The sequence below is a fragment of the Oncorhynchus keta genome, chromosome 7 (genome assembly GCF_023373465.1).
Source record: "Oncorhynchus keta strain PuntledgeMale-10-30-2019 chromosome 7, Oket_V2, whole genome shotgun sequence".
Lineage (NCBI taxonomy): Eukaryota > Metazoa > Chordata > Actinopteri > Salmoniformes > Salmonidae > Oncorhynchus > Oncorhynchus keta.
This window is the reverse complement of record NC_068427.1, coordinates 35,257,966-35,283,302: the sequence shown is the minus strand read 5'-3', so window position 1 is coordinate 35,283,302 and position 25,337 is coordinate 35,257,966. Positions and strand designations below refer to the sequence as shown.

Genomic DNA, 25,337 nt, shown 5'->3' with positions numbered 1-25,337 from the left:
GCCGTTCATGTGCAAAGGATTAGGTTTTCAATTTAATATAATTGTCAAATGTGTGTAGTGAATCCATTTAGTCTTTCCTGCTGTTATCTGTCCCCACCCCTTTCCATTGTCTACCAAGATGTCATACCGGTTTAGCCCACTAGGGACATATCAATGCATTGTGTTTGTAACCAGTATCTACTGTTTGTTTGTAATATATTTATGTGATTATTTAGTTAGTAAATGAATAATTAAGCCAATTTGTATATCACTGATTCATTATTTAGGCTAGGGTTTGTGCAGATATCCAAGGGTTTGCGACAATCAGTAATGAGAACCTGATGAGGTAATAATAACAATTAATTAATAAGCAACGGTTTTGATAAGATATGAAAATATCTGAAGAGTTATATTTCGGAAATTGACACTCTATAAACAACATTTTCCCGTGGTGCCTCGACTTCCTAGTTAATTAGTTATATGATTAGTTTAATTGCGCAATTAAATTAAACATTGATAATTGATATGGTAATATACAGTCTTCACATTTAATGATAGTCACAAACACGACATTGTCCTGGCACCACAATGCCAGTTCACTTACCTCCTCCCTATAGGCTGACTCGTTATCGGGCCTTCAACCGTGGTGTCATCAGCAAACTAGTCCTGTCCTGGCTGGGTTGTGTGTCTGTTTTCTGATGGTGTTATTTGGATGAATTCTGCATTGCATTCTGAGTCTGTTTATTGACCAAGCAGCAGTGTGAAATCCAGAATAATTGTTTTCACAAGTCCCTTGGCACAATGAGTTCTATTCAGTTCACGCTGCAAGTCCAACAGAGAGAGAAGAGAAACATTTTTAAGTTTCAATTTCCTAAAACTAAACCGCCAGTTGTTTATGTAAGAGCAGTTGTTTTTGTTTATAATATTGTGGTGGCAGAATTCGGGGTAAGACGTTGTAACTTCTCAAGGGATATGTTCTGTGTTGGACTGTCATGTTATGCCTTTCATCGACTCCCGGTATGTCTGCACCCAAAAATAAATAAATAATAATAATATTCCATTTAGCAGACGCTTTTATCCAAAGCGACTTACAGTCATGTGTGCATACATTCTACGTATGGGTGGTCCCGGGAATCGAACCCACTACCCTGGCGTTACAAGCGCCATGCTCTACCAACTGAGCTACACGTTGTGTCCCGGAACTGTTGCTGTATAAAATAACTGTTGTGTAACCTTATGATTGTATTATCACTACATAAGGGACTCGGAACAGTTTATTATTCAAGTTCTTTCCTGTGAAATAAGAGACAGATCTCCCTCGCAGCTGCTTGATTAAAGATTGTTCTATTATACAATTAAATAGTCTCTGCCTTAATCTCTGGATCGAGTTTTCCACAACAATATGAAATGGTGGAATCCATAGCTCTCTTCAAGTGATTTGTTGTCAATATCAAGTAGTATTGCATAGCTAGATGCCGTACTGTTGCATACACATCATGACTAGGAGAATCCTAAAAGCCTGGCAAGAACAAGGCTAAATGTCAAGCAATAAAGTGGGGTACATCGACATCCCCTGAGAATCCACTCACCAAGGTAACTCTGTCCCCCTCATCTCAGAGTCCCATATTACTAGACAAAGAATGCCAAGAGTCAACAGGTGTTATCATCTTGTGACCATCTCGCAATCTAAAATAGATGCTCAAGTACTAAGAAACAAACGGCTCCTTTAGTTGACAGGGAAAACTTCTGCATGCAGGGCATATTCGGTAGCATGGTCCCTTCGCAGCAGCACACACCTTTGGCTCACACTACTACCAGAGCATCTACTGACATACAGTGATGAGAGGGGAAGAGAGGAGGGGAGTGCACTGTGACAGCTTACCAAGACTGCGGCAGGCAGCAACAGCTTGACAGGCAGAGCAAAGTCCCACTGCCTTGGCGCCGCTGGTGTTGTTGGCAGTACAGAGAGGTGGGAGGACATCACAGCCATCAACAACATGGCTGCCTACTCAGATACACACACGCACACAAGCGCACACACACGGCTCTCTCAGAACAGTGCCTTCCCTGTACAAGCATGCCACTCTTCCCAAATGCAAACAACAAAGCTACGCTTCCTTAGGGTCAAAAATAAAAGTCTAATACTTCCTAGATTTGATAGCACTTTCAAGCTTTAGCCAATTTAATAGGTTTATTTATCCTATGTTTCACAGGAGGACCACATTTTTAAGACATACTCATACTGCCATCTATTGGTGATTAGCAAAAATGTATTTAACATTTCTGAACATGCAATGCTGTAACTATTGATTCAAAAGCAGTAGAACAAATCTGCTTTCCCCAATCTTTATTTTATTGTTGTAGCCTGTTTGTGGCTGAGGTGAAAGCATGCATGGGGCTTCAACCATACAATACCTTACTACAGTACATAAAAAACATGAAGTTGTTCTGCAGGCTGGAAAAACTAGTCAAGGATGGCCAGTTTCAGGTCCGCATGGTGAGAGGTTCCCTGCTTGTTCAATGCACCACATAGTATACAGACTGTATTTGTTTAATTAATTCAGTCAATCAAAACCTGTAAGAGTAACTTTACTCAGTGACCCAGAATAAAGTGTCTTGCTAATTGAGATATCTTGACAACCCCCCAGTCTGTTAACTGTCTTGCAATGGCCTCAACATTACCCACCATGCCAGGGGATTCATTAAAAAATATAGATATGTTCTTCTATCGAAATTGCTGTCATATGCAGATAAACTCATTCACAACATCTCTCTGACTGACTACGGCAAAGTGCTATTTGGGTGGCCTCCCAGCCAAATCACGAGAGGCTCCATTTAACGCAGAGCAGTGCTGCCAGGACCAAGAAGTCAGACCACATCGCCCGATCCTGGCCTAACTCCACTGGCTACCGGTCAATTACAGGATCGACTCCAAAATCCTCATGCTTGTATGTAAAGCCTTAAATGGAATGAGCCCCACCTACATAAGGGACCTCATCTCAAACAGCGAGCCACGTCAAACTCTTTGCTCCAGCCTCTCTCTAAAGCTCTAAGTCCCCAAGACACATCTCTGAACTATGGGTGACCGAGCCTACTGCTCCCTTGACCCTTACTTGTGGAATGCTCTTCCTGACCACCTCTCAATTACCCTGAACTTTTAAAACAGGCATTAAATCCCACTTCTACAGTCCCAATCAAGAATGTATTTAGCACCTAGCCCACTATTGCCATTTCCCCTGCCTTTATTCCAAATGGGTTTGTATTGTATATAATTATTTATTTTTCCTCAGAGCTTTGAGAACTAAAGAAAAGTGCTCCACTAAATAAATGTATTTTGTTCTAAATTACTTGTTTTTCACTGCCTCGACCTCCTACAGTAGGTGATATTCAAGTGTTTATGTTGGGCTTTGAATTACTGTCTCATCCCCTTGTTTTCATCATGCTTGACTGAGCCATAATTGCCTTTTAAAGTGAGAGTTGGATCGTTGTTTTGTACACCGTGAATAATGTTGCTCCTTGTGAACTTCAAGGTATGTAGTGCAATGTTAGTCTTTCCAGGTACTTTGGATTACATGTAGGTTAGGTTAATATTGCATGTGTATGAGCATGAATCATATGAAAAGGATGGATAAGGGATCTGCACAAACCATAATTCTGTTTCGAATCAAACTCTGCACTGTTCCAAGTAAATGTGTTTTGGTAAAATGTTGAGTGGAAATTGTTAAAAGTAGTCCTTCTGCATGCAGTGGTATGGTTTGTTTAACTTTGCAATCTTTGGTTGTTGTTTGACAGAAACATTTTAAAATGTGCCTGTCACGGTCACCATGGAATTGCCCATTATTAAAATAATTTATACTAACATAATCCATCCTTCTAAATCACTCATATTTCATACTTACATCAATATCTCTGAGCCCCAACTTTCCATAACTGCTGTTGAGGGTCATTTTAGAAGCCTCATGAGTAAATTACACTATTCAGAATGACACAATCTCAGAGTAATTACACCAACACTGAATACCAGTACTAAACTTTATTTTAAAAAGACTAATTGATAGTGTAAAGAAATTATAAAAACAACCAATATTAAATCTACCGTAATCTATATGAAATTGTTTTAAGGTCATAATGATAATTTTTCCATTTGATTTTGAAGATCACTTGAAGTATCAAAAACAAGTCATGTAAAATGATTTAATGAAACATTTGAATTCGGCCTTACTGCCATTAGCCCATACGCAAACGCATTGAATAACAGATTCACTACATGGAACAGATAGTGACCCCCCCCCCCAGCTTAAACTGACAGATTTCGATGGGGATGTTTTATTAATATGCCAATTACATTTCTGCAGGGGTGCGGACATCGACCTTTGGGGGTTAAATGTGGCAACATGTCTTTCCCTTCAAATGAAGAATCATTAAGAATTTCAAGGGAGACTATTCATGATTCATGCTATCCACAAGTGTAAACTTTATTAGTTTTAGAATGAACAGAATGTAAAAGCCCTTACATCTATACATCATGGTTGGAGTGGAGGTAGAAAAAAGAAAAGGGGGGAGGGGACAAGCACTTCTTTAACAGAACATTCTACTGCTCCTGGTGCTACTGTACGTTATAAAAAAATAAAAAAATGACACGCCTTGGATTTGGCTTGAGGTCCGTTAGTCAGCAGCCTCGTCCTCCTCGGACTCAGATTCTGGGAAAAAAGACGAGATTCAAGTCAACTGCATGAACAGAATACTGTGCTATGGCGAATACAGACAAAACCACAGGGACTAGAGGATTTTTGAAGGTTTTTATACCCACATGAGCTAGTTGAATTCATTGATTTTCAGTGGCGCTGGATACGATTTCCTGCTAAAATACCTGACTAACGTAAAATGTAAGCCATGCTCACCTTCCTCTGCGTTCTTGAGCCACTCCACAAATTTTTTCATCTGTTCCAGGAACACACTCCTTCCTTTGGCAACATGGGCCTCTGTGTACCACTTAAGAATGGCCTCCTCACTCAAAACATCCGCTGGGAAAAATACATCAACATGAAAATTACAACTGCATGAAGATGCAGTTATAGCCAATTGACAAAGACAATTGTGCCAAAATACAATGTGTTGATGTGAATCTGTTAGGCAACAGAAAAACATTCTCTCATGTCACTCACCTTGCATTCATTCACACATTAACAGCTAAATCGGCTTCTTCAGCAAGTGAAAGCGTACATATGTCTCACCTCTCCCCCTCTTATATTTGGAAGAAGACACACCAATATAAAATGACCACTGTCCCTACAATATTTTCTGGTGGGTTCAGATGGGCTAGCCGGAATTGGAACATACTTTTAATGTTAGTTAATCCAGATCCCGCTTTGATAAGCGCAGCGGGAAGGTTTTGGTTGCTACTGTCTGAATCCAGGGTCATTCAGAAAGGATCAGAAGATAGGATCATTGCTCAATGGATACAAGTGTCCAAGGTCCCTCCCTCAGACATCCTCCTCCAATGAGCTTTGTTAGGGATTGAGGAAACAAGGACTAAGGCGGCAGACAACGCTATTCCCTGATCTCATTTACCTTTGTATAAGTAAGCCCTGTCCAAGCCAGAACAACCCATAAGGCTCAGGAGCCCTTCTCCTGTTTCTGTAGCATAAGGCAGCTTGATGAACAAACACACTCCCTGGACAGGAAGCTAGTCTGTTGCAGGTCCTTTCCCTCAATTCATCTTCTTAATGCTGAGTGCTAAGCAGAGAGGCATCGCTTTTACCAAAGATACTGGTAACTAACCCCAGATATCAGCTGCTCCTTCTACCCGTGCTGTTACCTTTGTAGAGCAGCACCACAATCTTCTGGAAGGAGTTCATGAAGTGGATGTTGTCGTAGCAGTACTCCTGCATCTTCACAAGCAGCAGGATCTCAGAGGCTCCCTGGGATGTGAAAGCCTTCAACAAGGGGCTGTATTGCTGCGGAGAGGTGGAGAGAAAGGGGGTGTTTTCTTGAGTCATGAAAACTAGTGGCAAAAAATGACACTCAATCCCGTCACAACGGTGAAAGTGACGGCTCTGTGAAATCAGTGTAAACCACCCAGCTCACCTTCAAGTGCTTGATGGCTTGTTCTGTGACCAGTTCCTCTTTCTTGTTCCACTCCACATAGCTCATAACACTGGTCCACACGATGCCAATCATGGTCTGCTCTGAGATGTTGTTCTTTTTCATCTCCTCCCTGGCTGACGCAATGATCTGGAGGGAAAGGATGACAGGAAAGTAAGTCAGTAAGTAAGGAACAACTGCTTCTGGTTATTGGGCATTTCATCTGCATCCCATGCTTCCACAATTAGGTATCATAATCAAACAATGTCCTTCATCAACAAAGACGAAGGCTGTGATCAGATTTTCTACCCCAAGTGTGCTCAAATTTACTCCTCATGCTAACACCAACCCAATGCTTCTAAATTCAGAAGGGAGAATGAGAGCAATTGCACCCTTTAAGGGTAGGGAACTCAACCAGTGGAGTGCTTCTCCAGCAATCAGCATAGACCCAGACTTTGGACTCACGTCTTTGAAAGGGTCCCCGCGTTCCATTTGTTCCTGGAGATCCTTCTGAAGTTCCTTACGGGACCCTATGGCCTGCTGGTTCCTGGCAAAGTCCGACAGCTCTTTGAGACCGGCGTCTGTGAAGTACTTAGAGAAATGCTCACAGCTCCGCTTGTTGGCAGGGAACAGCTCCTGCAAAACACAAGGTGGAGAAACAGGCTTTACATCACAGAATTAAATAGAACAAATACTATTACATTGCATCTTTATGATTAAGCACGGTCCAACTGAGAAGGCTTCCCCTTGGCTCTCTCTCAATTAATCTTTCCTCAATTCATTGCATACTCTCATAACTCCCCCTCAAAACCCATTGGAAAGATTGTCAAATGGGATCGACCTTGGATCTTCTCCTTCAATACAGTTGAGGCTACGAGGAGATAGACAAATTGAGATACAGCCCTCGTATTCCCAGGAGAGCTGCCCATTCTTAACTTCCCTGCTACACAATGATTGTATTACACTGACCAAAAGAAAACAAGCATGGTTTTGGATTGGACATCACTCACATGATTGGTGGTCTCACTCACCAAAAGTCTATTATCCATGCCGACCTTGCGGAGACTTCCTGCCACAGAGTTGATATCTTTCTCATGGATCCAGGATTTGAAAAGTTTCACAGCAAAGGCTGCAGAGACACCTGGGTAGAAAAATAAGGGTTAACCATATTTTAGGCCTAGTGCCTACCAGGTGAAAAGCAAAATACCACAGGACACGATTCTGCAAGTTTTACAAGTCCGCCCTGTAAAAACAGAAATGAAGCAACTTCAGACACAAGGACTGTTGTATGAGACAAAACCATAATTATGCCCTTCACAAATTCACGTTACAGTGAACGTACGCAACGTTTAATTTAAGTAATAAAGTAACTGGATATACGCTTGTAAGTATACAGGCTGGTTTTCCAGACAGATTAAATCTCGCCCTAGATTTAAAATAATGATCAATGGAGAATCTCTATTGAAAGTAATTTTTTTGTTCAGGACAAGACTTAAAGCGATCAGATTAACTCATGGACTCTGTGTCCAGTATGAAGGAAGTTAAGAGGTAGTTTCAAGAGCCAATCAGAAACGTAATGGCATCCATGAGTTCATCAGATTCTGGGTAAATAGATAAAATCTCATACTATCCCTTTAACGTTTGTAGCAGAAGCCTGCCCTATTGAGCTGGCACTGCTGCACACCTTCTTTGACGAGGTTCTCATTGTAGAGGCTGTTGAGGATAGAGGCCGAGATGTTGCCATTGGCCAGCAGGATGCCAGTCAACATGGCCAGCTTGTTGCGCTCAGATTCAGTGAATCCCTTCAGGAATAGCAGCAACTGCACAGGAGAGAAGAACAAGAGGGAAACTCAAACACTGAAACTTAGAATGGAATACAATAGAATGCTGCTATAAGAACAGAATGCAATTCTATTCCATCCTTTTATTCGCCAAAGACAGGAGTATACGGTTTGGATAGAATGCAGCACTTTGGACTGCATAACATTATTGAACATAAGTTGAAAGAATTGCATATTCTATAATGATGCCAGGATCAATAATGTTATCCATTCTGACAACTATCAAGACTGCATCTCAAATAGCACCGTATTCCCTTTACAGTGCACTCATTTTTACCAGCACCCTATGGATGTAATTTGGGAAACATCAATGAGTTGAATAATTAGTTTACGGTTGAATGATCCAACAGATAAGAGAGCAATTCACATCTTGAACAACGTTGCTCAAGACGACAATCAACAATGCCTTCACCTTCTTGATCTCCTCTTCAAACCCTTTCTCCAGGTACTTGTAACGCCTGATAAGCTTGTTGAAAACCTAGGTATCGGATGGGAAAATTAAATCAGATCTCTAAAAAAACAGCCCAATGTCAAAACTGTAGCACATTTATCATAATCAACCTTTTCTGTGAGTAAAAAAGGGAAAGGGGTTTGAAGGACCACTACTAATACTGCTAGTAAGTCAAGGTATTATCATATTCAGCTCTTTATTATTAAACCAAAAACAACCACTATTGCACAAGTGTACCTGAGCATATGCTTGCATGGTCTCCAGGTCTTCTTGTGCTGTAAACAGACAGAACTCTGTACGGGTCAAGTCATCTGACAAGGTACCACCTGGGGCTGAACAAGAATAAAAAGGGGAAGTTATTATACAGACTGTCACACACATTTATTCATTCTATCACCAGAATTATATTATTTTCCCGCCATTCTATTATTTCCCATCCTTACACCAACATTCTATCTAGAGGTTGACCGATTAATCGGAATGGCGGATTAATTAGGGCCAATTTCAAGTTTTCATAACAATCGGAAATTGTTTTTTTGGGGGCAGATTTAAATATTTTTTAAACCTTTATTTAACTAGGGAAGTCAGTTAAGAACATTCTTATTTTCAATGACTGCCTAGGAACGGTTAACTAGTCCATTGTAATAACGACCTGCCTCTCTCTCGTTGCACTCCACAAGGAGACTGCCTGTTACGCAAATGCAGTAAGCCACGGTAACTTGCTAGCTAGCATTAAACTTATCTTATAAAAAACAATCAATCATATTCACTAGTTAACTACACATGGTTGATGATATTACTAGATATTGTCTAGCGTGTCTGAGCATACAAGCATCTGACTGAGCGGTGGTAGGCAGAAGCAGGCATTCATTCAAAAAGCACTTTTGTGCGTTTTGCCAGCAGCACTACGTTGTGCGTCAAGCATTGCACTGTTTATGACTTCAAGCCTATAAACTCCCGAGATTAGGCTGGTGTAACCGAAGTGAAATGGCTAGCTAGTTAGCGCGCGCTAATAGCATTTCAAACGTCACTCGCTCTGAGCCTTGGGGTGGTTGTTTCCCTTACTCTGCATGGGTAACGCTGCTTCAATGGTGGCTGTTGTCGTTGTGTTGCTGGTTCGAGCCCAGGGAGGAGCGAGGAGAGGAACAGAAGCTATACTATTACACTGGCAATACTAAAGTGCCTATAAGAACACCCAATAGTCAAAGGTTAATGAAATACAAATGGTATAGAGGGAAATAGTCCTATAATTCCTATAATAACTACAGCCTAAAATGTCTTACCTGGGAATATTGAAGACTCATGTTAAAAGGAACCACCAGCTTTCATATGTTCTCATGTTCTGAGCAAGGAACTGAAAAGTTAGCTTTCTTACATGGCACATATTGCACTTTTACCTTCTTCTCCAACACTTTGTTTTTGCATTATTTAAACCAAATTGAACGTTTCATTATTTACCTGAGGTTAAATAGATTTTATTGGTGTATTATGTTAAGTTAAAATAAGTGTTCATTCAGTATTGTTGTAATAGTCATTATTACAAATTAAAAATACATTTTTTAAATGAAAAGAAATGTAAAAAAATTGGCCGATTACTCTATCGGATTTTTTGGTCCTCCAATAATCGGTATTGGTATTGAAAAATCATAATCGGTCGACCTCTGATTCTATCCTTTCCCAGCATTCTATTCCATCCTTACCCAGCATTCCGCCAGCCACCAGGATGTCGAAGAGCGTCTCAGCATAGCGGCGGTAGTCAAGCTTGGCACCAGAGGCATCAAGAAATTTCGCAACAGCGTCCAGATCACTGCCAGTTTGGTTCAAACCTTGTACAATGGTTTCCTGAAACTGAGTAGGGTCAAACACCTTCTTTTCATCTGTTAAAAGATCAATGCATTCATTAGAGACAAATCATAACAGCAATTGACCAGTTATGATATCAATATTCAGTTTACACCCACCTCTCTTCCTAGTTTTAAAACGCTGGCCTGTAAGCGTTGGCTTCTGAATCTTTTGATTACTCATAAAAAGACACCCTGAATGAGAGAGAGAGAAGATTATACTATGGCTGAAAGATTAGCTGTTTGTTGCTTTACTTAGCCAGCAGATCCAATCCGCTTGCTTACAGCTGTACTAGGGTCGGACACCATTCATGTGTATTTAAGACACCACGGAGCCGGCACAAGACATGGCTTGGGAAAAGTGTTGTACTCCGAATTGTCTGTTACATCTGAACGATTGCTACGTTTTTCAGGAAAACTATCCTTTTTGTCCCGAATCTAGGTAGAAGCCACAGGAGCCATTTTGGAATCAGCTCATTTGTTGTTCAACGGGATGTGCCATGTCATAATGGCTGCTGTTGTTACTGCTAGCTAAAGGAGGACAAAAATGTCAGTTTACTTGTAAACAAAGTCGTTCAATCTTCTCTGTGTAACAGTTGTGATTATGGGACCGGGGGCAAAAGGCGGTACGCTCCGGTACAGCGTCCATGCAAAATAAATAGTGGGGGTACGCTGTCCCGGTAAAACGTTAGGCTATTACACAATTATTTAACATCACTGCATGTCAGCCACATGAACATTTGCAAATTGACTGGAGACCAAATTGCGCTGTGGTTTGAAGAGAACACTTACATCTTGTCAGTGGGAGATGAGTGGCCGAGACGCTTGCGGACAAGGCAGAGGTGAGTGGCCAAGACCGAGGCGTACATGGACAACAGTGGATGCATCAATTCAGGCTACAAGTGTAGGCCTAATGACAATCACAGAATGTCATTACAATACACGTAGGTGTTTTGTAACAGATGTCTCTTCCCAGTCTTCAAATCGCAGGTGCACAGTTTGTATTTGAATGCTGAAATGTGCGGGTAGCCTACAGGAGCATCTTTGTTTGGCAATCAGATGAAAACATCATGACTGGTTGTGTTTATGCCGCATTAAAAAGGCATAGGTGACATGTCCATAAGACCTGGGGAAGCTTTCCCTAAAGTATATCGAATTAAATTTCCAAAAGTATATAGCCCAATTAGCTTACTTCTGTCTATACAGAAATAAATACAATAATTCAAAATAGGATACAACAGAAAGCATGATTTGGCCACAGAACATCATTAACTTAAAAAAAACAGGTGGATTGTTTTTCATTGGGGGGTCCAGAGTGGCCCAGCAGTCTAAGGCACCACATCTCAGTGCTAAAGGCTTAACTACAAACACCATGGGTCGATTCCAGGCTGTATCACAACCCAACATGATTGGGAGTCCATTAGGGCGGTGCACAATTGGCCCAGCGTCATCCCGGTTTGGTCGATGAAGGCCATCATTGTAAATAACAATTTGTTCTTAACTGACTTGCCTAATTAAATAAAGGTTACATTTACATCACAGCCTACAGTCGGAAGGGCCTGCAATTTGGGCAGCACAAGCTGCAATTACCAAACAGATGATTGTTTAAGTGCGACAGTCAGTGAAAAGCAGAGACCCAGCCAGGGTCGCAATATCGCAATATTTAAAAATAGAATCACAGAACAAACTTTGGAAAGCAAATGGCTATTGCTATAAAGACATAACAAAAAGACTCCAATCTGTCTTAAAGGTATTACATTTCTTAACTTAATTGTGAGAACAGTAGCCCAACTTATCTTCACCGGGAGAGAACATTGGAACACTGGCGAGTGTGCATATTCACCGTCTTTGTCATTGGGTCTGTGGCATTCATTGTTTTTAGACAATAATTTCCTCCTCCAGATTGGGTGGATCTCATATTGAATTTGGTTCTCCCCTTTTCGTTGGCAAATTACATGGATCAGACAACAGTTGTTATTGATATGGTTGTAAGTGTCAGCAGAGTAGGCTACCTTGTAATTTTTGTAGTATAAAAACAAAAACATGTTTGCACTTGAGTGTCCCACACCGGTAAGAAAGTATATCTACTTCCCCCCTGCATTCGGTGTACATCCATGGATTGAGGTACGTTTTACATGCCATATCTCGCCTGCTCCTGCCGTGTCTTAGACACAGGAATGCTTTCCGACCCTAGTTAACTGAATGAAAGGGGTTCGGATCTGCTGGCTATGCGTTACCAAGCTAAAGGCCCGTCGGCTGGCTAACGGCCTCGGAGACGCAATCCATGCATGGCCAGTTAGCTAGCTAGTTAGTTACTGACGAATTGAACTGCAAATCAACAAATACTGAACATCTGCAAGACGAACTAGCAAACTACTGCTGTGAAGACATAGCTAACTACAATGCAGGCATGATTGACAGAGTTAAATAGCTAACGTTAGCTAGCTAGCATAATTGCTAAAGTTAGCAAACTTGCGTAGGCGTCAAATAAACTTTATTGATTTAGCTAGCTACTACTATCGTCAGCATACCAGACATACAAGTTAACTTACACTACTTACCGAAATCAAAGTTATCCTCAAAAACAGTCGAAGAAACACGAAATACTGCGACACAACTGAAAAGGCCACACCGAAAAGTGAAGGGTAAACTACGGCTGCGCCAGCTTGATATGACGTAGACATTATGCAGCGTTCGTACTTCTTCTTCTTCTTTGGGGGGGTTTATCGGCGTTTGGCATCCAACGTTATGCTGCATTACCGCCACCGACTTTACTGGAGTGTGGGCCAGAGACGGAGAAACTAAATCCTACCTGTCAGCCCCGTTGCTCTAAAAGAAAAAGATAACAAAATATTTGAGACTATATCTAATGACGTTCTACTCAATATACTCTTTAAACTAATTTCCTGTATCCCCTTCTCCCTCATACTAGATCTCATCCTCCCTCTTTCCCTCCAATAATGTCCACACTGTATCAATACATGCTCCACTGTCTCTGTTTCCTGGCAATACTCACATTTTCCTGTTGGATACTTTCCTATCACATGTATGGTCTTATTCAACTGGCTGTGTCTCACCCTTAATCTTGTAAATATAGCCTCCTCTCTTCTGTCCCTTCTTGCTGTTCTCCCCTCCCCAACTTTCCTATGTACTTGAAATAAATGCCTTTCCTTAGTATCTCTATTCCACTGCTCCTGACATTTCTCCACCATCACTGTCCATATCATACTTTTTGCCTCTGCCTTGCTCATTGAAACTACCACATCAACATCCCAACTACTTAGTGCTTGTTTAGCCAGTACATCAACTGCCTCATTCCCCTCCAATCCCACATGAGCTGGGGAGCCATGTAAATATTATCTTTATACCCATTTGTTTACTCCTGGCATGGTTTGTATCACCTCATAAAGTAGGTCTTGTTTGCTACGTGATATAAAGGACTGAAAAATCCTTAGCACTGCACATGAATCAGAGCAAATAACTACTCTTTCTGGCTTAACTTCCTCCACCGACTGCAAGGCCAACAGTATGGCCATCAGCCACATTCATAACATCTGTACATTTCATAAATACCCGCATACGACTCGGAAAACCCACTTGAACGCCCTCCCACTGTTAAAATTTAATCACCAACTCTGAGTTTCCCACTTAGATCTCTCTAAACAAAGAACACAGCAAGCATGGCGGAATCTTCAAAGCAAATGTTATCCAATCACGTACATAATTTACAGCATGTAAAATGATATATGATTAGTAGTCCCCTAGTAATTAAATGTATATAGGTAGTGGTGACAACCCTTTTTTGTCCATGATGGCAAACACAAATTTAACTGAACCTAAATTGGCAAGAAAATTGATATAATACTAAAAGTTTTTTATATTTTTTAACTTGGATCATAAGTACATTCATGCAGTGTATTATTTGTTTTCTTACAATTTGGAACCAAATCTGACAATTGTCCAATGGTGTGACTGTCCCAGGTAAGGTTGAGGAGCTTTGATTTTAATTAATTATTATAACATTTATTTGAATGAATACAATTCCCTTCACCTAATCGTTTAGTTATAACACAGAAGTTTATTTAAAATAACAATAGTCCTCAAGTCTATTCATGGTATTACCAAATAGTTTTGATTGATTACATTTTTTCCATAAAAGCAATGTCCACTTGGTGTGACACAATTCTGTGATTAAATAATGAGCCAGCATTTGGGCACCATTGTGGTAGGGACAGTTATCTTGCAATGAGTAAGCACTGAATACATGGCCTGACCAGATTGTAAAAGCTGTATGATAAATATTTATCCAAATGTGGCAGTTTTCTGCCATTGCCATAAAAGGGGTAAGTTTCTAAGTTCTTTGGTATGATGCAGTTTGAATGTGTATATACAGGTATATTACAAATAAGAATACTTTTTTTGACAATTGAAGTATAAAAAGCAATGAAAACTTGTTGTGGTGAAATCATATGGAAAGCTTACTGTTAACAATAAGCCCCAAAATGGACCATACAGCCTGAGATTTCCAATGGTTTGACAGCTTTTTTTTCCCTTGGTGTGCCATGCCAGAGGAAGTAGCTGTCACTCCAGGGAACATAAACAAATTAATAAATGTGTATAATTACCATTTAGACTTATTTTTCATCAAATAACACTTATTTGCATGAGACCTATTTGTATCCTGTTGCATTTTTGATCATTTTAAGTGATTCTGAATGCAATATTTATGTTTTCATTATCCCAGGCCTGGTTTCTCACTCTTGGCAGGTGAACATTGCTCTGGTGACCTCTTGGTCTGTCTCTGCCCTCTGGGGAGGATCTAGTTATTTTACGTGGCCCTAGTGATGGTGCAGGCACATATTGGGGGCTGTGGTACTCCTATTCCTGGTTCTCACTCCCTGCATTAGACCATCCCTCCCCTTGGTCCCTCTCTATCTGTCCTACCAGTTTCACTCCTCTAATTGACATGAGTGATCCATCTTGAGAGGGCCAAATCAGCTGTGCCTCTTTTGGTTCCCCCCCTGCTCTAACTGGTGATTATGCCATATTCTTGTCCCAATGATTAAGCCATGCAAGTCTTAGTACACATGGCCGGTACAGTGAAAATGTGAATGTCTCATTAAATCAGTTAAGGTTCCATTTATTGCTCAAATGTTAATTTGATAACTGTGTCAATTCTAGTGCTAAGATATGCCAACAATTGTTGACCTTCGGGGACATGCATTTTTCAGACCCAAAACCCATATAGGCATATCATTCGATTGTCTGCCCCATCAACTTCCGATGGTAGTTTCACTTAAAATTCTTTAATGAGGATCCATTACTGATGTTTAGAACTGATTTTTAGAAGCATTTGTATAGTGGTCAGAAACTTCTGAAATTGTCATTAATTATATCTTAACAATAAAATTTGACTGCCTATTGTGTATTGTCCGTCGGTGTGACAATGAGTAACTGTGGATAAACAGTTGGATAACTCTTGGATAAAATGTTAAATTAATTGTTTAGCAAGTAAGATAATTGCTTTTTACATAGGCTTAGTGAAATAACTGTGTATCTTACCTAAAATGTAATTGCGAGACACTAGGTTAGCATATTCAATCTCTCCCTATCCCAGTCTGCTGTCCACACATGCTTCAAGATGTCTACCATTGTTCCTATACCCAAGAAAGCAAAGGTAACTGAACAAAATGACTATCGCCCCATTGCACTCACTTCTGTCATCATGAAGTGCTCTGAGTGACTAGTCAAGGATCATATCACCTCTACCTTACCTGACACCCTAGACCCACTTCAATTTGCTTACAGCCCCAATAGATCCACAGACGATGCAACTGGCATCACACTGCCCTATCCCATCTGGACAAGAGGAATACCTACGTAAGAATGTTGTTCATTCACTACAGCTCAGCATTCAACACCACAGTGTTGAACCTCAACACTGGGGACCCACAAGGGTGCGTACTCAGCCCCTCCTGTACTCCCTGTTCACCCATGACTGCGTGGCCACGAACGCCTCCAACTCAATCATCAAGTTTGCAGACGACACAACAGCAGTAGGCCTGATTACCAACAATAACGCGATAACCTACAGGAAGGAGTTGAGGTGCCTGGAAGTGTGGTGCCAGAAAAATAGCCTCTCACCCAACGTCAACAAAACAAAGGAGCTGATCGTTGATCGTGGAAACAGCAGAGGGGATGGGACCGCAGTGGAAAAGGTGGAAGGCTTCAAGTTCCTCGGCGTACACATCACTGACTAACTGAAATGGTCCACCCAAACAGACAGTGTGGTGAAGAAGGTGCAACAGTACCTCTTCAACCTCAGGATGCTGAAGAAATTTGTCTTGGCACCTAAACCTTCACAAACATTTACAGATGCACAATTAAGAGCATCCTGCCGGGCAGGATCACAACCTGGTATGGCAACTGCACTTCCCACAACCGCAGGGCTCTCCAGAGGCTGGTGCAGTCTGCTCAACGTATCACTGGGGCAAACTACCTGCCCTCCAGGACACCTACAGCACCCAATGTCACAGGAAGGCCAAATAGATCAGTCAGGACAACAACCACCCGAGCCACTGCTTGTTCACCCCGCTATCATCCAGAAGGCGAGGTCAGTACAGGTACATCAAAGCTGGGGCAGAGAGACTGAAAACAGCTTCTATCTCAAGGCCATCAGACTGTTAAACAGCCATCTCTAACACAGAGAGGCTGTTGCCCTATATACATAGACTTGAAATCACTGGCCACTTTAATAATGGAACATGAGTCACTTTAATAATGTTGACATATTTTGCATTACTCATCTCATATGTATACAGTTTTTTCTATCATATTCTACTGTATCTTATTCTATGCCACTCTGGCATTGCGCATCCAAATATTTATATTGTCTTAATTCTGTTTATTTACTTTAGATTTGTGTGTATTGTTGTGAAATATGTTAGATATTACTTGTTAGATATTACTGCACTGTTGGAGCTAGAATCACAAGCATTTTCGCTACACCCACAATAACATCTGCTAAACATATGCATGTGACAAATAACATTTGATTAGATTTAATTAACCAAGGAAATAATGTGTTTTTCATTTTAAATCCAAGAATATGATTACTGATTTAAAGACAGAATTACAGTGCCTTGCGAAGGTATTCGGCCCCCTTGAACTTTGCGACCTTTTGCCACATTTCAGGCTTCAAACATAAAGATATAAAACTGTATTTTTTGTGAAGAATCAACAACTATCAAAATTTTGCACGCCCAATTTTTCAGTTTTTCATTTGTTAAAAAAGTTTGAAAAATCCAATAAATGTCGTTCCACTTCATGATTGTGTCCCACTTGTTGTTGATACTTCACAAAAAAAATACAGTTTTATATCTTTATGTTTGAAGCCTGAAATGTGGCAAAAGGTCGCAAAGTTCAAGGGGGCCGAATACTTTCGCAAGGCACTGTAACTAGGTAATGAAAAAAAAAGATTTGTCTTGTCTATTTGGGAATCATTAAAACCTTTACATTACCATTAAGTGTAATGTCACACCAGAGGACAAATTCAAGGCACTAATGCATTAAATGGTTCATTCAATTGGATATAAACTCAAAATTGAAGCTGGCCATGTAACATTTTGAGTTCTTTAGACAGTTTATTGTAACTCTACTTTTTTTACCTACATTTTAAAGGAAATTATTTTTCGACTTTTGTTTTGGCCATATGGCAACTACCCATATAGGAAACAGATCAGAGGGATAGCGGGTCTGACACCTTTTAATGGTTGAATATTACCTTGTGTCCATTTGTTATATTTTGCCCCGTAATCATGGCCAGTTTGGAAGCCTTTGTTTAGGCCCCTAGAAGAGGAACTGATATAAAACACCTAGTATTCATTAATATACTCTAATATGCAAAGGCCTACAGGCAACCTGCTAGCTCTAATCCCTTTTAATTACAGTAAAATACGGTAGAAATCATTTTCTTACAGTTTAATAGTCACTTTTACAGTACTGTGTTTCATTGCACTGGCATCAAGTTACCGTGGATATCTCAGTAGCATTGTATTAGCACGAAATAGAGATAGTCAGAGATACTGTATGTCATAAGATATATTGCTATATTTACAAAAACATGTAAGACCAATGTGTCCTTAATAACTACAGCAATATTTTCATTAATGGTTACAGAAACGTTTTACTTGCTATGACTGTGCTGTGTTTTTTTAATCGACCTTGGTTGAATGCACTGACTGTAAATTACTAATAACAATACAAATATATACGAATAACATATGTGAAGATGGCGCCAGAAGAAATGGCAGCCACTTTATGGGCGACTAACCTATTGTGCAATTATGTGTTTTTTTGGCATTATTTGTAACTTATTTTGTACATAATGTTTCTGCCACCGTAGCTTATGGCAAAAAAAGAGCTTCTGGATATCAGGACAGCGATCACTCTTCTCGGATGAGACAAAGATTTTGTCTTCAACAAGCAGGACGCACAGGATGTATTTCAGACACCCTACAAGGCCGAAATCCCCGTCATTGGCAAGAGAAAGAGACTCAGGTACAGAGGACACAGGGCGGGGTGCTTTGTAAGGATACGCCAACGGCGAGTGGGAAATCTGCCCTTACCATCAATATTACTTGCCAATGCACAATCATTGGACAATAAATTAGACAAAGTACGATCACGAATATCCTACCAACAGGACATCAAAAACAGTAACATCTTGTGTTTCACCGAATCTTGGCTGAATGACGACATGTAAAACATTCAGCTAGCGAGGTATAAGGTGCACCGGCTAGACAGAACAGCACAAGACGAGGGGGGGCGGTCTGTGTATATTTGTAAACAATAGCTGGTGCACGAAATCTAAGGAAGTCTCTAGATTTTTCTCTCCTGAAGTAGAGCATCTCATTGAAGCTGTAGACCACACTATTTGCCAAGATAATTTTCATCCATTTTTTTCGTGGCTGTTGATTTACACCACAGACACTAAGACAGGCACTAAGACCCCACTGAGTCAGCTGTATTAGGAAATAAGCAAACAGGAAACCGCTCACCCAGAGGCTGTGATCCTAGTGGCCAGGGACTTTAATACCTCATTTCTATCAGCATGTTAAATGCACAACCAGAGGGCAAACAATTCAAGATCACCTTTACTTCACACACAGAGACGAGTACAAAGCTCTCCCTTGCCCTCCATTTGGCAAATCTGACCATAATTCTATCCTCCTGATTCCTGCTTACAAGCTCAAATTAAAGCAGGAAGCACCAGTGACTCAGTCTATAAAAACGTGGTCAGATGAAGCAGATGCTAAACTACAGGACTGTTTTGCTTTCACAGACTGGAACATGTCCCGGGATTCTTACGATGGCATTGAGGAGTACACCACATCAGTCACTGGCTTTATCAATAAGTGCATTGAGGAAGTCATCCCCACAGTGACTGCACATACAGTTGAAGTTGTAAGTTTACATACACTTAGGTTGTAGTCATTAAAGCTCGTTTTTCAACCACTCCACAAATTTCTTGTTAACAAACTATAGTTTTGGCAAGTCGATTAGGACATCTACTTTGTGCATGATACAAGTAATGTTTTCAACAATTGTTTACAGACAGATTATTTCACTTATAATTCATTGTATCACAATTCATAATTCCAGTGGGTCAGAAGTTTACATACACTATCTTGACTGTGCCTTTAAACAGCTTGGAAAATTCCAGAAAATTATGTCTTGGCTTTAGAAGCTTCTGATAGGCTAATTGACATCTTTGAGTCAATTTGAGGTGCACCTGTGGATGTATTTCAAGGACTACCTTCAAACTCAGTGCCTCTTTGCTTGACATCATGGGGAAATAAAAATAAATCAGCCAAGACCTCAGAAAATAAATTGGAGACCTCCACAAGTCTGATTCAGCCTTGTGAGCAATTTCCAAATGCCTCAAGGTACCACGTTCATCTGTACAAAGAATAGTACGCAAGTATAAACACCATGGGGCCATGCAACCATCATACCGCTCAGGAAGGAGACACGTTCTGTCTCCTAGAGATGAACGTACTTGGGTGCGACAAGTGCAAATCAATCCCATAACAACAGCAAAGGACCTTGTGAAGATGCTGGAGGAAACAGGTACAAACGTGTCTATATCCACAGTAAAATGAGTCATATATCGACATAACCTAAAAGGCCACTTAGCAAGGAAGAAGCCACTGCTCCAAAACCGCCATAAAAAACCCAGACTACGGTTTGCAACTACACATGGGGAAGAAGATCGTTCTTTTTGGATTAATGTTCTCTGGTCTGATGAAACAAAAATAGAACTGTTTGGCCATAATGACCATAGTTATGTTTGTAGGAAAAAGGGGAAGGCTTGCAAGCCGAAGAACACCATCCCAACCGTGAAACAAGGGGGTGGCAGCATGTTGTGGGGGTGCTTTGCTGCAGGAGGGACTGGTGCACTTCACAAAATAGACAGCATCATGAGGATGTAAAATTATGTGGATATATCGAAACAAAATCTCAAGATATCAGTCAGGAAGTTAAAGCTTGGTCGCAAATGGGTCTTCCAAATGGACAATGACCCCAAGCATACTTCCAAAGTTGTGGCAAAATGGCTTAAGGACAACAAAGGCAAGGTATTGTAGTGGCCATCATAAAGCCCTGACCTCAATCCCATAGAAAATATGTGGTCAGAACTGAAAAAGCATGTGCGAACAAGGAGGCCTACAAACCTGACTCAGTTACACCAGCTGTCAGGAGGAATGGGCCAAAATTCACCCAACTTCTTGTGGGAAGCTTGTGGAAAGCTAACCGAAACATTTGACCCAAGTTAAACAATTTAAAGGCATTGCTACCAAATATCGATTGAGTGTATGTAAACTTCTGACCCACTGGGAATGTGATGAAAGGAATAAAACATGAAAGAAATCCTTCTCTCTGCGATTATTCTGACATTTCACATTCTTAAAATAAAGTGGTGTTCCTAAATGACCTGAGAGAGGACAGGGCATTTTTACTAGGACTAAATGTCAGGAATTGTGAAAAACTGAGTTTAAATGTAGTTGGCTAAGGTGTATGTAAACATCCGACTTCAACTGTAGATATAAGAGGGATGACCTTTTTGATAAATCAATCTTTCCCGTCAGTAGGGTGAAACACAATACCGGAAGCCGATCTAAGATGGTACCAAGTTCCACTTGGTGGCGCCAGAGGATTCTGTAACTGAAATCTCCAAATACCTGAGGGTCACATCAGTATGTTAATTAACATCACTGATGTGATTATATTATGCAGGTGTTTAGGTAAAAAATTATTGGAACTCTGTGCAGACCACCAAACTCAAATTTACACTCAAGCAGGCGCTGCTTTAGTAAGGAAAACTGTGATGAATCAAACAAATGATTGCAATTGCGTTCATACATCATACTTGAATGTTGTGAGCTCTGATTTCTTATCCACCGTCAATCACATGCAGCTACGTAACATGAGGTGATGCTTTGTCTGTTCTGTTCCTTGTTAGCCCCTCCCAGAGGGCTGGTTCTCTTCTCAGCAGGATACTAGGCCACACCTTCCTTTCCCAGCATCGACGACTACAGGATGGTGGGAACTTGGACCGGGACAGCCCACAATTGTGGGCTATTTCTATCTGTGCACAATCTGTGAAGGGCTGTTCCTCAGGGGCCTCTTGCCGGCAGCCTCCCCAAGCCACGGAATTGAACCCAGAACAACTCTCCAGATGTGATGGAAAACATCTGGGTAGCTGCCTGGTCGGGTCGTCTTACATACAGGCCCTTCCGTACCACCCCTTACTATCAGTGTACCAGGAGAGCTGAAAGAGAGAGGGTGGGACAAAGGGCCTCTCTCTCAGCTCATCTGATACACTACTGATGAATAGCATCTCAGACTCAGTCATTTGATCTAATGGATGAAGTGGCCGTAGGGTTTACAATGCCCCGTTCACTTTAAGTATTGTATGGTAGGTCTACTGTGGACGGTCAAATGTGAAAAGACAATAGCAGGAGCTCTAGAGAGTTCAGAAAGATTATTACTTGAGTGTTGTGATGGATATACTGTGATGTACAGCTAATATGTTTGTGTGTGTGCCTCAATGGTTAGCGGACGATGCCTGGTAAATGCTGATGACTGGAAAACATCTGTCTTGAAAGATCCTAAACTGAACTGATGAACATGTACAGACCATATGGGCACTTCCAGTTCAAGTGATGTGGAGACAGATTTGTCAGTGGAATTGCCCGTACGCTTCCACTCTTTCAAAACCAACACAATCACAAAGTCAAAGTCTTTACTGCTTTTTTTTTATTAAAAAAAAATTACTTGTAAATGTGTTACATTGAATAGTATTGAAACACTTCCATGTTCTTTCTGTCTTACATTAGGCACACGACAAGAATGCATACATCATTTTGCGTTTCTATTTTCATATTTAACTTCAAATATAAACAGAAGTGCGAGAGAATTATTAACCTTGTAGCAAACTGCATTGAAATCTCAAACTGTACAGAACTGAACAGCAACAAACATCATTCGATTTTGCACAACATCCTCCCCATGCAAGGAAAAAACATTCCTCAAAGTCCACCTATGGTTTTTCTGTGAAATTACAAAAACTTAAAATGAAAATACCCCAGCACGATCTATAGGAATGTGATCTAGTGCAGTTCGGCTGAGCTACAACCTCCACCACCAGAGAACCCAATTGTTTAACATTGACGTCAACAGTCCAAACTCCCACGAAACCTCTTGATAAAGAATATCATATTATAATAGATGTCCAAATTTCAAAGATCAGGGACATTGGCTTGTGTGTGTATAAAGTATAGTCTACGTGTGCACACGTAGAGTAGACGGTAAAGCGGTGATTGCTAGATTTCTGAAAAAACTTCCCAAGAATGTACTATATGTCCATATGCACTCAAAAAACAGCTGGGGGAGTCCCAAGTAAAACACTGCATTTATTATTAGCCAGAATGGGGCTACAAAGAATTTAACTGCCTACGTTGTGATGGCAAAAACAGCATAGATATTTCTGCATCACAGCAATAAGAAAACTAGCATAAGGACACTATAATTTACCCCTACATGCTGGGTCTATGTCTTAGCTTATGTATAGCTGATGTGTATGATAGTCAGTGAGTGAGTGTTTCTCTCAACAGCATGTGCTTGAGAAACGTCTGTCAGAGTGTAGGACTTAATCTTGTGTTCCGTCTGTCGACATGCTGCGTCCTTTTACTAATTTACTCAGGCCAAAGGGAGGAGGAATGCTTGAGATGGTGTAGCCTAGCCTAGGGTAGCCTTCCAGGCAAATAGCTAATTTCCCTTACATTTCACACAAGAGGGCCAATGAAAAATAGCAGCCGCGTGGCTCTAAAAAGACTGACCAGCCTTAAATCTGGGAATCTAGGATAGTCATCTGGGCCCAGTTTTTCACAAGTTATCTATTTGGATTTTGCCTATCGGCTAAGTAGAAACACATAGAAATAGAATGAATAGAACGGATGAATGATTGAATTGGGACTTCCATTCAATTTCAATGCATTTCATCCTTTCCATAGGCAAAATCCAGATAAATCACTTTTTAAAAACTGGACAAAGGGTAGGCTTGGGAACCGTGGGGTCCATCTCACTTCCTGTGGTGGTTGGAAACTTCCTGACAATTCAAACAACTTCCTGTCCATCTGACCGATCACAAGCCTTCATAAGGGGCATAGGGGAGGTCCTTGTGCACCAAACCACTGAATTATTGTCTGAGTAATGACATTTATAAGGATATGGATCTACACTGTTCAATTACACATTGAAAAAGGTAACAGTTTAGAATAATTATTTGAACATACATGTATATTGAGTAAAGCTTAGAGAAGACATGTACTTTGAGGACAACTGAAAAGTGAGGAAATGAATATTGATCACGTGTAGTGTGTTATCAAATAAAGTCTTGTTCCTGCTTGATTAAGTCCCTCTTAAAAAGGTTTTGTGGTATTTACTTCATAATAAACAGAGTTTAGGGACCATTCTCCTTTTTGGTTTTCACTTTGTCCAAGACCTGATTAGATGACAACACTGATACATGTAACACGTCGTGGCACCACACAGAGAAGGGAGTTGCTATGGATACTAAGTGGTTAACGATATATCATTTGACAACTGTTGATTCTTCTACTTGAACACCCACTGTTTAGTCAGAGCTGTGTAGGTGTCAGCAAAGCACAACATAAACAGATACAACCCAGCCAATATTCAGCCTATTCATCATGATATTTTTCTCATTTTAACTCACCCGAGTGAACATAACAAGTGCCATCATATTGGATTTTTTGCTTTTTTTTTTAAACTTTCAGATAACATTTTAAAGCAACCCTGAAAGCTCTCTGGTCATCGTTGGTCTAAAGAGTTTCCATTTCAGAGCTCAAACAGAAAAAAATGATCCGATGGCCTGGAAGCTAGTTCAGGGGTATGACTTGTCAATACTTTCTTTCTTTGCCCCTTTTTAGCGATCACTGAATATGGGTACGGCTTGGCATGGATGGCTTTGATACCACACCACAAAGACTGCATATTAGCTTCACCAAGCTCAACAATCTTTATCATCATCATTATCTGACTGGAGATATCTTATGCTCCATTAACAAGAGGAGTGCACTTCTTTCCTTCCTTCACCCACCACCAACTTTAAAAACAATACAAGTAAAAGTATCATCTTTCTCTCTCTCTTATAACCTTATCGTCATGCTATCTTGAGAGTCTTTCACTCTCTACCAAAAGTGGCAGCACTATTACATTTTACAGTGATGTAATGACTCTGAAGAGGAAATAAGAGAGAACAAATAACAACAAAAAGTAGCGTAAATTGCACAGTCATTGGGGGTGGGGCTGGATTTAGGTCTGATGGTGAACTGTCATGAAAACCCTATCAGTGACGTTGTGTCGTCTCTATGGCGATGATGGCACAGACACCTCCAGTAGGCGGTTGTTCTTGCGCTTGCAGGCAGCACTGGTGCCGTTCTTAGGCCCCCCCTGGATGAACTTGACACACACCTTGTCCTGCTTGAACTGAACGAGGAACCTGCCAGGGAGACAAAGAGGAAGGAGGATTAGAAACGTCCTCTGACATCACTTCCT

The 25,337-nt window shown here is 40.7% G+C and overlaps 2 protein-coding genes across 3 annotated transcripts in view; both read right to left on the bottom strand.

The window, feature by feature from the left end:
• Nucleotides 1-4,422: 4,422 nt before the first annotated feature.
• On the bottom strand, nucleotides 4,423-12,916 carry LOC118386331 (eIF5-mimic protein 2-A-like). The gene is made up of 12 exons (XM_035774008.2): nucleotides 12,758-12,916; nucleotides 10,317-10,391; nucleotides 10,056-10,232; nucleotides 8,593-8,687; nucleotides 8,317-8,382; nucleotides 7,748-7,883; nucleotides 7,095-7,204; nucleotides 6,529-6,699; nucleotides 6,067-6,213; nucleotides 5,798-5,936; nucleotides 4,881-5,003; nucleotides 4,423-4,679 (listed from the first exon to the last, which is right to left on the bottom strand). Exons 2-12 carry the CDS (start codon nucleotides 10,378-10,380, stop codon nucleotides 4,645-4,647), a joined length of 1,263 nt encoding a protein of 420 aa, XP_035629901.1. The 5' UTR covers nucleotides 10,381-10,391; nucleotides 12,758-12,916; the 3' UTR covers nucleotides 4,423-4,644.
• Nucleotides 12,917-22,494: 9,578 nt separating this feature from the next.
• Nucleotides 22,495-25,337, bottom strand: part of LOC118386330 (unconventional myosin-Ib-like) — a 160,359-nt gene continuing 157,516 nt past the window's right edge. For both annotated transcript variants that reach the window (XM_035774005.1, XM_035774007.2), the window contains one exon: nucleotides 22,495-25,281. In XM_035774005.1, the coding sequence (XP_035629898.1) occupies nucleotides 25,149-25,281 (133 nt within the window). In that variant the 3' untranslated portion in view covers nucleotides 22,495-25,148. The remainder of the gene's footprint in view (nucleotides 25,282-25,337) is intronic.

Bases quoted from the DNA above. Each gene is read 5' to 3' on its own strand.
- LOC118386331 (XM_035774008.2), bottom strand. From the start codon at position 10,380: ATGAGTAATCAAAAGATTCAGAAGCCAACGCTTACAGGCCAGCGTTTT. The intron at 7,884-8,316 runs GTGAAGGCATTG...TCTCCTGTGCAG, and splicing joins TTGAAGAGGAGATCAAGAAG to TTGCTGCTATTCCTGAAGGG. The intron at 7,205-7,747 runs GTGTGCAGCAGT...TTTTCTACCCAG, and splicing joins TGAGAACCTCGTCAAAGAAG to GTGTCTCTGCAGCCTTTGCT.